Below are 14091 nucleotides of genomic sequence, written 5' to 3' on the forward strand. Positions count from 1 at the left end.
GAGTCGAACAACGCTGTCAAGGGACGGTTTTGGATGAGATGAATGCGATGATGCAACGCATGATGTTGCATTATCTGTACCCGCCCCACCTCCACAGTAAATATTGTGAGTACCCCTCTTTTCTTGACAATAAACATTGCGGACAATGTTTAGTTCAAGTGAGGGGGGTTTTAATTGTTTTGTATTTTATTTTTAGTTGTGTGTCTGTTGTGTTACTTTGTTTGTTGTTGTGTGGCTGTTTTATTTCTTTAAGTTACAGATAAAAGTGGATTCTGCTGGATAAATGATGGACTAGTGACTAGTGAGGGAAAGACGCAACCCCAGATTTGCTCCCGAGGCAACCTGGAAGGTGATACAGTTGAGAAACAAAATGTTGGACGCAACTTGGCAACTCTAGACCGAAAGAGGGGAAGGTAAGCCCAAGCTGAAAAAGAAGTTGTCTGTCATAAAGAGTGGTTTGGAGCCGGCAAGCTTATCCAACATGGTGAGATTTCAACATAACCAAACACAAAAGAGCGCATTCAGGTATGACTTTATCTCTCTAATTTTGCGTAAGTTCTATTGATACAGCATAATACAAAGACGCACATTGAGGCACGTTGTTTGTTTTCACCCTTTTAGCCTTTCTAGCCATCCATAATGTTGTATTTATCCGTTGTTAACCCCGTTGAGCCTGTACCCCCTTGTTTGTGTAAATCGTCATGTTAACCATAAGCCAAACACTTCCTACCCTCGCTCGGCATGACTGTTGTAGTGTAAAATTTGTGGAAAAAGATAAGTTTGGGGTGGTAATCCTTAGAAGAAATTTTGGAAAAGAGGCAAGTGCAACAAAAAGAAAAGAAAAACTGTGTAGAAACATTCGCTTCTACCGGAAAAAAAATGAAAATAGGAATGAAGTATAAGCACTTGCCTAGGTCAAAGACTCATTCATAAATGTGATACTCAAAAGAAAAAAAAAGAAATTTGAGTGAAAAAGAGTCAAGTTGGACAACACCCCATAAAATAATTTGTGCACAAAGAAAAACAACAACATGAATGTCGAGTTCTAAAACCTTTGTCATCCATTTTCTTGTCTACCCCCCACTGTACCTAAGCCCCGTTACAACCCGAAAGACCTCTTAAAGTGTGTGAATTTGGTTTGTGTAGTTAACGTAGAGTCTATTCAAAAATTAAGAGTTGATATTGCATACCTTGATATCATGAGTGCCAAACACCTTAACCTCGAGAGATTTGGTGAGTAGTGTGAAGAAGTTTGTAGGTGAAGGAACACTCTGATATGATAATGCAGTGGATAGTGCGAATGGGTGAACCCGAAGCTTAATCGGGAAGGAGGAAGATAAGTTGCGAATAGCATCAGCTGTGTTGTGGAAAGAAGAAAATCCATGGTTGACCTCTGCGTTGTCTCTTACATCACTTGAGGACAAGCAATGAGATAAGTTTGGGGTTGTGATCGGTCACCATTTACACTTACTTTTCATCATCCATCCAGCATTGAATCTTCAAGAATCGGTAACATTTTGTTCTTTATTTTAGTTGATTTCTTAAGTTTATCGCATTTTATAAATTTCTGCTTGTTTTATGTTACATTAGTAGTTCATCTCTTTTTGTCGCATTTTATGCGTTTCTGTGTAGTACTGTTTGGTTTCCAGGTCCAACAATATGCCTGAAAGATGCGTACCGGAAGAATGGAAGTCAAGGACATCATGTAAAGCGGAAAAAGACAAGAACAGGGGGCTGACACGGGTGCCTGTGTAAGCTGACACGGCCTGTGTCAGCATGTCCAGAAGACAGATGTTGGGATCAAGAATCCAGGGGGCTACATGGGTGCCCTTGTCAGCTGACACGGCCCTTGTCAGCAAGGGATGAAGTTTTGAAATTTATAGAGAGCCAACACGGACAGTCGTGTCACCTGACACGGCCCATGTTGGGGAACTCGCCCCGTTTGCTGATTTTTAGTGTGTTGACCCCTGTGTACGTCCGGAGAGCAGTCTGGGTATTTCGCGATGTTTTTAGTTGAATGGAAGCTATTCAGTCTGGATTTTGGCATAGAGAGAGGGACTTTTTGATCGTAGAAGAAAATAGACAGAAAGGAGAAGCAAGCTTGCAAGGTGTTTAGAGGATAAGAGATCTTCAAGATCGGAAGAGATTGAAGATCAACCTTCACCCATAAAAAATTATAATGTCTCTAATTTGTAATTTACTGTCTTTGAATATTATAAGAAGCTAAACCCCCCAATGCTAGGGGGTGTCCCTGAATTGCTACTGTATGAATACTTTTTCTATGTTTTTATGATCATCGATGTTTTCTTTATTCAAATTATTATACAATGTTCTTAATGCTTTATTTTATCGGACAAATAAAATTCTGATCTCTGGTTAAGGTTTAGGTCGGACAAACCGCCTTATCGCTAGTTGTATAATAAAACTCCGGTTTAATCACTTAGGAATAAGGATCAAACCGTAGTAGCCGTTAATTCTTGATCAATTACATATTTCGTAACGTCAATTTGAATAACTAAGGAATTATGATTGAAATTGACTGTTAATGGTTTTCGGCTAAGGAATTAGAGAAAACAATTCTTGAGAATCGGTTTTGAATAATTACAACGTAGATGTTATATAATATGGAAGAAGTGTATTACAAAGCAATTCACACATCTGGCCCTAGCATGCTTTCTCATATCGGTTAAACAACTTTTATACGCTTAATATAATTATTTCTCGTTCTTATTATTTTTTAAAACACTCATTAAACCCCCTATGATCTTTTGTTCAATAGAATTATTATAAAGATTGGTACTTATCACGCAGTACTCGAGATCGATACTCGGGATAACTCCCATTTTATTACTACATTGGTGCAAATAGTACACTTGCTATTTTACCGATCAGTTACCGAGAGGTTTTTTGATATTAATTTGGTAACAGTAGCTTAGGGTTCTTTGTGTGTCAAAAAAAAATCTGTGAAAAATGCTCTGACCCCTTGTCTCTGATTGTTTTGTTCAATTTATATGGGTAGAAATTAGGGTTTAATATGATGCATGATGATGAAGGTGGAATACTGCAGAGGAATCAAATCTGTTAGGTGTATGTTTTTGCTATTTTGGTGAAATTGGGGTTGCTGTACTTTTTGTCTTGCTGAGTTTGTCTCTTTGTGACAATGAAGATTTTACTGTATTTACAAATTACTATACTTTTACTTACTTCCCTCTCTTCTTTTTTTTGAAATTTAAATTTGCTGATTATTACATAAAAATCATGTCTCTTACTTGAAGTTTAACCCTTGTGACATTTTTGACTTGCTACATGACATACTCATTCTCTTGGTGTTAGGTTGATGAACACAAATGGAGATTTCTTGATGCAAAAAGGATTAGTGAAGGACTTGAAGATGAAGAAATGATGTGCTTGGAATTTTGAAGATTTAAATTGTTAGGTCTTAGATACATATCACTTAGGCCTAAGCTCAAAAGTAACAAAACTCAATAGAACATGGTATAACTTGTTCCATTATGTAACTTGTACCTCGACTTTTTGTATAATTTTTAATTGATTTATTTGCAAAACAAAAGAAAACTTATGGTTCATGATTTGGTGGTGGAATGTGAATAGATGCATGAATGAATACAAATGTAGATCCCTTTTTTTAAACTCTTATCAACCTTTTTCAACAAAACTTAGATCAATCATGAATTAAAACTAAGTTCTAAAGGAAATTGGACCTTTTTATGATCTTTCTCAAAAATAGAATAAAAACATGACTAAAAATGAAAAACTACATTTATTTATTTAAAATCCACATTCCAAACAAAAGTCAAACGATAAGACTTTACTTTTTAAAGGAAATGTGATAATAAATGATCATGGATGGTAAATTAAAATGACATGAGACTTACAAATATTCTCAATTGAATGAAATGGTGTATGAATGAAAGATGTATGTATGATAAGAATGTATGTATTGGTCTTAACAAAGCGACACAACCAAAGATAATTTCTCCTTGATTAATGAATTTTGACTTATGCATGGAAATTGGATCTTAACCAGATGAAATAATCATGGGACATATTGCAGCTGAAACACTCAATAAATTTATGTAAATGAGTGGTTGCAAATTGATAAATACATATGCTTGAAATGTAAATGAATGCCTTTATGCGGGGCAAAATTTAGGGTATGACAGAGTTTTACCAATTTCCAATTGTTTCACTAAAGAAGTGAGCTCGCCAATTCTAGTTTCTAGAGCCTTGTTGAAAAAAGAATCTTGAATCTCATTCACGCCTTTAGTTTTGACCACATAATTGTTTCTAGTTGTGAACTGTTGGGAGTTGAGTGACATGTTCCAATCAAGGATTTGGCAACAGTTGGAGTCTTATCAAAAAATGCTCCACCACTAGCAGCATCTAAAATGTTTTTGTCCATTGATAGAAAACCTTCATAGAAGTACTAAATAAGCAATTTCTCGATGATTTGGTGTTGAGGACAACTAGACAGTAACTGTTTGAATCTCTCCCAATACTCAACCAATGATTCATTTCCCTATCTAATACCATATATTTTCTTTCTGATTGATTCAGCTCTAGAGGAGGGAAAGTATCTTTCTAGGAACACTTTCTTTAAATCATTCCATGTTGTAATAGAATCTGGATCAAGATAGTACAACCAGTATTTTGCAGCACCCTGTAGTGAGAATGAAAATGCTCTAAGCTTGATATGATATTCTATTATTCCTTTAGGTCTCAAAGGTGTAGAACAAACAACCTGGAATTTCCTTTAGATGCTTATGCGGATCCTCACCTGCAAGACCATTAAACCTTGGCAACAAGTGTATTAAACAAGATTTCAATTCAAAAGGAACGGTGACATCAGCATATTCGATACATAAACCATTATAATTAACATCAAGAGCATCAAGCTCTCTTAATTTCCTTTCTTCAACCATGTTATTATCAAAAGCAAGTTCATAATCAAATAAGTTATGCACAGACAAAGAATTAGAATCGCTAACAAGTGGTGAACTAGTGCTAGCCTGATTTGCTCTACGGCGTGTGTGCAAGGTTTTTTCAGCTTCAGGATCAAAATCAAACAAGTCAGAAGAACCAGACAAAGTAGCCTGAACTACTTTAACAATGCAGCAACAAATGTGAAAATGCCAACAATGTCCCTATAGAGCAAAATAGTTAGAAAACACGAAAAACGATTAATATAAAAAAAATACAAAAACACTAAATTTAATCTAATGAAGCCAATTAAGAATTTTGAGATTTTTTTTGGATTTTTCTAAAATTATGAAAACAGTAAAAAAATCATAAAAAATAGAAAAAATGGTGAATTTGGGGTTTTAAGGGTGGTGTCCCATAACTCTTTCCAAGGGTACATGACTTTGACTCCTGGTTTTTTTCTATTAAATTGGCATGGAAAATTTTCGAAATGGAAACAATTTTTCTAAAACCAAGTTTTCGGACTGGTTTTTATAGATACATGTGAATCGGCCAAAACACCAAGAGTCCCCCGGCAATGACGCCAATTTGATATGCTGTCGCATACAGGTCAAAAACGAGTTTAGAAAAAATGTAGTAAATGGGAAGTGACACACGAGTCGTATCACAAGGACTCTTGATCAACTTAACCAACTGATGGGAACAAAATGGGGGTTTTGATTTTCGATTATATTATTGAATAATAGAAACTGATTACGAATATGATAAACATACTTATCTACTGTTTCGATTTCCTAACTTATCATTGGTTAATATAATTTTCACGCCCTAAGTGGATTCTAATCCCTTTTTGAATACAACATCAACCAACAAGCATAATTGACACTATGCGATTTACACTCCTATTTTCGGAGTTAAGCAAACAAAATAAAGATTGAACGAATTAACATAAAAGCTATGGTAACACGCGATGAAGATTAGTGAATGTAAATCAATCAAAATTAATCAACACATAATTTATAGAACTCGAATAAAGCATACAAGACAAAACATAAAATTGAAAGGGAAAGAAAATTTGATTGAAAATTATAAAATCTCAAAGTATCGGCAGAAACCAAATACAACAGATCAACCGTGTGAACTTTAGTTCTCCATGAAATCGGTATCCTAGCCTCTAATTTTCGTGGATGCAGAATAGGGTTACTGTAGTAGAAAATTAGAGGCCCGAATTTCCCTTTTCTGCTATAGTAACCCTATTATGAAGATAAACTTATGTCCATAATGAGTTGATATCTTTACAAAATCCCATGTTGAAGATAGATTCGTTTTCATTATGAAAATGGACTTATGTCCAGAATGAAAAAAAAAAGTGTATCTCAGAATGTTTAATTTATCAGAATGATTAAATGAGACTCTAGGATTTTTGATTCTGAACAATGAGTCATCTGAAGTGAGAAGGTTTCATGGTTCAGAAGTGTCCAGTAAAAACCTCTTTGTAAACGTTCTACCTTTTGGATATTGAATAGTTTCTATATTAATTAGCTATTAACCAACCTAGGTTTGTGGATCAGATTAAAGACATATGTCTTCAACTGAACCTAAGACCTCAAAGTCAAATGTTCTGAAGAAGATATAACCTAAGACATCCAGTTACAAAGGTCCAGAACATGAGAATAAAGCTCATTTAAGACAACAAACTTTTAAATCTGAATTCTTGAATAATCGAAAGCCTTATTATAAAGCAAATGCTCAAAATAAGTGGAAGCCCGGTAAAACTAAGCTCATAGAACCCATACAAGTATGGGTGCCAAAGTGAAATTATTGTTGCTGCAGATATGTTAAAATGGAAAATCAAAGCAATAATCTCAGCTCAGGACAACACATGCTTACATCTTATAGCAACAGAAAAATCTATCTTCCAAATCCAAATAATTGTGTTGAGCCATTTTAATTGTTTGTATAAGTTTGACTTGTGTTGTTGGGCCTTGGTCAAGGTTGATTTGACTTTGTTAGGTTAAGATCATTGGATTTAGGGGATTGATGGAATGTACATTCTATCTCCCAATATGAATTAATGATCTTAATTTGGTAAAAGTCCTCCTTTATCCAATTTTTGATCTATTCCCCTCCCTCTTCATCTAATTCCCCTTCTTTATGCATCCATTTCATTTGGCCTATGATATCTCAAGGTCGTAAGGCTAGTTGATTGTAAAACCAACATAAGTATGGATGAGATTAGGCCACATCTTTTGCATATTCTTTTTGTGTGTGGTATGTTTCATGAGCAAAGTCCATTATACTATGTCTCTAACATGCATTAACACCAAAATTCTATTGCATGACCTCAAATAGTTGTGACTTCTACATAAGTCCAATTACGATTGCTTAACATAGCGCTAAATTTTTGACACAAAAAGGCATAACATTCTAGTTATGAGACTGTAAGTCTCCCCTCTTTCATGGTATTATGTGGAAACTGGCCTTTTTTCCTTCCTTTGGAAGATGTCTTGGTTTAAGGATCCATGCTTGTGATAAGTGGGTTGAGTGTTCTCTAAAGAATGACTTAAAAAATAAAAAAGCAAAAGCAATACTAACTTCTAATTCATTAACAACTAACATTTATTTCAAGCCATTTACTTTTAATGCCCTTTAACTTTAAGCTCTATTCATTTGTCATTATTCATACCATTCTAATTGTTTACATTAATGCCATTTTCACTTTGTCCACTTGGACCATATTGTGTGATATATCTTATTTGTGCATATTTTGTTTGCTTGTGTGGTCTTTGACCATAAATGTACATAATAAGAACAAAAACCCTAAAAAACTATTGTGTGGACTGTTGGTTTGATCTTGGATAACTGGACTTAGAATTTAGACAACATCCTTATGCAAAAGGACTTGGCCAATGCCAATTTTTTATGTAACCAAGTGCTTGCAATTTGAAACTTCATATGATACATCATTGAAGATCCATCTGAGTTCACCTGTCACATGATCACTGTGAAGTTGTTGTTTTGAACCTGTGACTTGTGGAATTCATCTGCTACATAGGCCAGTTTGAAGAAGATTATGGAATGGATAAAGCTTGGATGTGGCTATCTTTATTTGATGCCCTGCTCTTCAATTTAATATGTTATGCATTGTTTATTGTTTGATTCTAATGTCCAAGGGAATTTGGGTTTCTATATGGCATTCTTGCCTATTGGATTGTAGTCCATTGGTCAGATCTTTTCAACTCTTAACTTTTAAATTTATGCTTAGGATTAGTCTCTTCATCTCCTCCCCATCTCTTTAATTTCAAAATCTCTCTCTCCTTTTAAAAACTTCTTTTCTTGTGCTGGTCTTTTTTAACTTAGACTCTTTGCAAATTAGAAACTTTGGCCTTATGCCATTGCATTTTAGAACTTCTTTTTTTAAATAAAACTTGTAAATATACTTAACTATACTTAACTATACAAGACATAAAACATAAAATTGAAAGGGAAAGGAAATTTGATCAAAAATTATAAAATCTCAAAGTATCGGCAGAAACCAAATACAACAGATTAATCGTGTGAACTTTAGTTTTCCATGAAATTGGTATCCTAGCCTCTAATTTTCGTGGATGCAGAATAGGGTTACTGTAGCAGAAAATTAGAGGCCCGAATTTCCCTTTTCTGCTATAGTAACCCTATTATGAAGATAAACTTATGCCCATAATGAGTTAATATCTTTACAAAATCCCATGCTGAAGATAGATTTGTTTTCATTATGAAAATGGACTTATGTCCAGATTGAAACAAAATGTGTATCTCAAAATGTTTAATTTATCACAATGATTAAATGAGACTCTGGGATTTTTGACTCTGAACAATGAGTCATCTAAAGTGAGAAGGTTTCATGGTTCAGAAGTGTCCAGTAAGAACCTCTTTGTAAACATTCTACCTTTTGGATATTGAATAGTTTCTATATTAATTAGCTATTAATCAACCTAGGTTTGTGGATCAGATTAAAGACATATGTCTTCAACTGAACCTAAGACCTCAAAGTCAAATGTTCTGAAGAAGATATAACCTAAGACATCCAGTTACAAAGTTTTGAAAGGTCCAGAACTTGAGAATAAAGCTCATTTAAGACAATAGACTTTTAAATCTAAATTCTTGAATAATCCAAAGCCTTATTATAAAGCAAATGCTCAAAATAAGTGGAAGCCCGGTAAAATTAACCTCATAGAACCCATACAAGTATGAGTGCCAAAGTGAAATATTATTGCTGCAGATATGTTAAAATGGAAAAACAAAGCAATAATCTCAGCTCAGGAGAACACATGCTTACATCTTATAGCAACAGAAAAACCTATGTTCCAAATCCTAACTCAGAAGAAGGAAGAAAATGCGGAGTGTGAAAGAAATCGGTAAGAAAAGATCACGGGTACTAGGAGGATTGAAACTGATCAATCAAAAACTGGTACTTCAAATGCTTAATCAATCCATGAAGTTTATCCAGTTGATATGGGGTATGAAAAGACTCTTAATGGTTATCAGAAGAGCATTGTTGGAACAATGTAGTTCCTTAAGAACAATCTCAATAGGATATCACACAAAGAAAAGTACTACTATCTCTTTGTTTTTATTCAACAGTTTCTAATTCTGATATTCAAATATCAATCTGAGGAGCTTCATATTTATGAAAGTAAAATTACACTTCACTATGATAATACTACTTCTATCATAATTGCAAATAATTTTATTCTATATCCGAGTCAAGCATCTTAAAAGTCTTTTAAAATTTGTACCGACATTTGATTGAAGAAGCAAAGTCTGGTGATGTTTAGAAACTACTATGATAAGAAGCTCTGAACCAACTTCTAGAGAAAATTGTAAATAGAGAGAGTAATTGAGGACGAGAAATTGCATTAACATTGATAACAATACCTCCAAAATATTCAAACGGTTACAAGTGGATTGGGATACAAACAACAAATAAAAATAACAAAAAACAAAAAAATCTTGTACATGTAAACGGTTACACTAGACCTGTAACATTTTACAGCGGTTACATAACAGAAAAATGCTAATAGTGGTAACCAGTTACACCCTATACAAAAACACTTATTTTTAGTTTATTTGACTTATTCTCACAAGTGGGTTTAGACATTTGAATTTTGTGATAGTAATTTCATGTAAAGAAGAATAAAGAATAAGATTTACCCTTAATAATTTCATTGTATTTATAAATGCACAAGTAGATGTATATAATATACATTGATAGATGTAGCTAATAGCAGATAAATGCATAAATGCACAGTCATTCACATTTTAGCTTGATTTACATAAATATCAAGTCAGGAACTTAAGCAGTAGGGTAAGATGCTTGCATTGCAATGCCACATAGTCCTTCAGCAGCATCGACTCCCCTTTGCATCCTAATGTATCCTTCTTCTCCCCAATCAGCTCCCCATGAGTTCTTAACCAACCAATACTTGCTTCCATCACTATCGATACCAAAACCCACAGCAGTGACACCGTGATCGAGCTCAGTTCCACATGAACCAGTAAAAACACCGCTTTTATAAAATTGAAAGTCGGATCCACTAGCATCAATGGCTACAGAAATTGGTTGATTTGCAACAGCTTTTTGTAGTGCCTGCTCATTGTTTGCCGGGACATCTTCATACCCAGTAATGGTAGCCGCTTGGGTGGATGCTTGGTTTGCACTGCACGTTCCATCAACGCCTTGATAGGGGTATTGAGCTTCCGTGCTGAGTCCATGATTCTGAATGATGAATTTGAAAGCATCATCCATAAGACCACCCTCACAACCTTGGTCCACACCTTTTGTATCGCAATCAACAAGTTCTTGCTCTGATAAAGAGACCAACTTTCCAGTACTCAACTGATGAATTCCTTCGGTTGCTGCAACAGCAGAAAAGGACCAACAACCCGTTTGCATCCATAACGTGTAGCGCCTTAGTTCTCCATGTGAATCTTATAACCTTTCTCAAGCAGTTGACCAATACTTAGAAGATTACACTTGATTCCTAGAATGTATAACACATATTTGATCAAGGAATGTCCCCTGTCCTTTCTGATGATCAAAACATCATTGATCCCTTCGACCGCTAAAGTGGTGTCATCCACGAACTTCACTTTGTTCTTCATGGCACGATTGATTTTAAGTTTTAACAAACCAATCATTCCTCCCCTTCATATGAGTAGAACATCCGGAGTCTAAATACCATTTATCTCTGCTTTGAAATGATTCTCTCACAATCAACATTACATTTTCTTTTGCTTGTAATCGATTACAACTTTATGTAACCGGTTGCATCATGCTTCTGCAGCATTTCCAAAACTATTGCTACTGCTGTCCCGCAGTCTGTTGCTACTGCATTCTCCGTCTGTAATCATGACCAAGAGTTTGTTCTCCATATTCTGCTTAATGTGATGTCAACAGTTATTTAGCAATGCTCTTACTTGATTCGGTTTTTACATGAATTTTGTGAAATAGACAGTTAACGTGGTATTGCCTTGATGCTTCTAAATCTCTGGTATTGAATCTTCTGTTACTAGCTGTTACTACATGTGCAGATGTCATAGTAATTTCATGTAAAGAAGAATGGAGAATAAGATTTACTCTTTAATAATTTCATTGTATTTATAAATGCACAAGTAGATGTATATAATATACATTGATAAATGTAGCTAATAGCAGATAAATGCACAGTCATTCACATTTTAGCTTGATTTACATAAATATCAAGTCAGGAACTTAAGCAGTAGGGTAAGATGCTTGCATTGCAATGCCACATAGTCCTTCAGCAGCATCGACTCCCCTTTGCATCCTAATGTATCCTTCTTCTCCCCAATCAGCTCCCCATGAGTTCTTAACCAACCAATACTTGCTTCCATCACTATCGATACCAAAACCCACAGCAGTGACACCGTGATCGAGCTCAGTTCCACATGAACCAGTAAAAACACCGCTTTTATAAAATTGAAAGTCGGATCCACTAGCATCAATGGCTACAGAAATTGGTTGATTTGCAACAGCTTTTTGTAGTGCCTGCTCATTGTTTGCCGGGACATCTTCATACCCAGTAATGGTAGCCGCTTGGGTGGATGCTTGGTTTGCACTGCACGTTCCATCAACGCCTTGATAGGGGTATTGAGCTTCCGTGCTGAGTCCATGATTTTGAATGATGAATTTGAAAGCATCATCCATAAGACCACCCTCACAACCTTGGTCCACACCTTTTGTGTCGCAATCAACAAGTTCTTGTTCTGATAAAGAGATCAATTTTCCTGTACTCAACTGATGAATTCCTTCTGTTGCCGCAACAGCAGAAAAGGCCCAACAACATCCTACAAAAGGTAAAGTTATATTAGCTAGAATTTGACAAAAATTCAATTTTTTACCACATAAACCTCAATTGAATGCATTACTTGTTAGATAGACACTTACCGCATTGGCCTTGATTCTTCACTGGCGTCACAGCTCCTTTCTTCCTCCAATCAACTGAGGATGAAATTACACTTATATTTTCATACTTAAAAGTAGTTGTCCTTGTGATTGAGGAGCACATATGTCCTTTGAACTTGTTTCTAGATGTTGTGAACTCCTCATTGGTGAGGTCTGCAAATTGGTTAATGCCTAATTTGTATGATTTCTTATTTTCAGCATTGTTGGATGCTTCAATGTAGTTTACATTTTCAGTGAATATCTTAAGACGTTTCTCCATTTCTTGAGGATCCTTATAGACTTTGCCATAGTGACTCATCCATTGTTGATGCCTCTCATATATAGACTTGTCTCCAAGAGTGCGAGAAGTGACTTGAATAGCCAACAATCCCAAGGAGAAAAGCAACAATGCAATACTATGATATACTTGATTTTTGGCAGCCATTATAGCTAGTCAAGTGTGACAAACAACTGCTTCTTAAGTTGATTAGTTAGCAGTTAAATGTGAGAAAGATTTGTGGTGCTTATACTTAATAATCTTTCTGGTATTTATACTTTAGAAATTGAATAGTAACATTCTTTCTAGTTTTTAACTTAAGCTTAAAACAAATTTATATTAAATAAGTAGTTACGTATTCGGGAGAATTTTCTGAATGAGACCTTTGTTTGAATAGGTTGGTGATATCTACAAATTTTATGTCAAGGGGGCTAAAAGACTGATCCAAACGACACTTTGTGCGTTGCAATTATTTAGGATATAAAAATAAAGGTTTGACAATCACCCATTTGCGCATGAACGGTCGTTTGTTTTTGAGAAAATAGTTTGAAAATGAACAGGTATCTACTTGAAGTCTTTCGTTGTAATAACTATAAACCAATAAGCCCAATGGAAAAATGGATTGTCTTAATCAAGAAGAAGAAGACCAACAACATGAGTGAAGCAATTAATTTTGTTCGGAGACGTATCTCCGAATGCATCTAAATCACATAAATCCTTCGTAATTCAGTCGTACACCTCATATTTTCGAAAAACTGATCCGGAGATACATCTCCGAATATTATTTGGATGTATCTGGAGATGGATATTCGTAACACCTCATGAATGTCTTGACAATCGTAATGCGGACAAACCACCGCGATGTCCTCGATGTCGTCATCCCAAGCTTATAGTACCTCCTGATTAGATGGAATGTGTCGTCTTCCATGAGCGTCGCGTGTCATGATAGGGTGTGATACTCTATAGAACCATGTCATGTAGCCGTCAACATAAGCCCATTGTACAAGAGTTGACACACTACGATACTCCTTTGGTATCAAGTGACTCTCGAAATCCTCAAGTATCACATCAAAATCTTTGCGCCAAACGGTGGGAAGAGAGGACTCTAAGGGAAGTCTCGGAATAATATGCAAATACCGAAACTGACGCATCACTCGCTTGGACAGATAAGGATAGATCAAACGGTTACATGCCATACATCCAGAGTATAAAGAAATGACGTCTAGCAGATGCATCTGGCGGTGACCCACAGGGATAAAAGGAAGTATTGTCTACTACATGACAATCAAGATACACATGGAATGAATCGATCGTATTATTTTATTTTCTCTGTACGGAGCAAAGGCGGCACCATGTGTCCAATCCTCAATGTAGGTAGGCACAGGTTCCCACCGAGAGATGCGAGGAAAGTGGGGGATGATATATCCCT

At 35.5% G+C, this 14091-nt stretch overlaps 2 protein-coding genes across 2 annotated transcripts; both read right to left on the reverse strand.

Moving 5' to 3' along the window:
- Positions 1–10135: 10135 nt before the first annotated feature.
- LOC127103243 (cysteine endopeptidase RepA-like) lies at positions 10136–10876 on the reverse strand. Its single transcript, XM_051040508.1, has one exon. It carries the CDS (start codon positions 10874–10876, stop codon positions 10277–10279), a length of 600 nt encoding a protein of 199 aa, XP_050896465.1. The 3' UTR covers positions 10136–10276.
- Positions 10877–11633: 757 nt separating this feature from the next.
- Positions 11634–12914, reverse strand: LOC127107301 (senescence-specific cysteine protease SAG39). Its single transcript, XM_051044600.1, has 2 exons — positions 12389–12914; positions 11634–12288 (listed from the first exon to the last, which is right to left on the reverse strand). Exons 1-2 carry the CDS (start codon positions 12828–12830, stop codon positions 11696–11698), a joined length of 1035 nt encoding a protein of 344 aa, XP_050900557.1. The 5' UTR covers positions 12831–12914; the 3' UTR covers positions 11634–11695.
- Positions 12915–14091: the final 1177 nt, after the last annotated feature.

This window comes from Lathyrus oleraceus, chromosome 7, assembly GCF_024323335.1.
Source record: "Lathyrus oleraceus cultivar Zhongwan6 chromosome 7, CAAS_Psat_ZW6_1.0, whole genome shotgun sequence".
Classification (NCBI taxonomy): domain Eukaryota; kingdom Viridiplantae; phylum Streptophyta; class Magnoliopsida; order Fabales; family Fabaceae; genus Lathyrus; species Lathyrus oleraceus.

Bases quoted from the DNA above. Each gene is read 5' to 3' on its own strand.
- LOC127103243 (XM_051040508.1), bottom strand. From the start codon at position 10,876: ATGCAAACGGGTTGTTGGTCCTTTTCTGCTGTTGCAGCAACCGAAGGA.
- LOC127107301 (XM_051044600.1), bottom strand. From the start codon at position 12,830: ATGGCTGCCAAAAATCAAGTATATCATAGTATTGCATTGTTGCTTTTC. The intron at 12,289-12,388 runs GTAAGTGTCTAT...TACCTTTTGTAG, and splicing joins GAAGAATCAAGGCCAATGCG to GATGTTGTTGGGCCTTTTCT.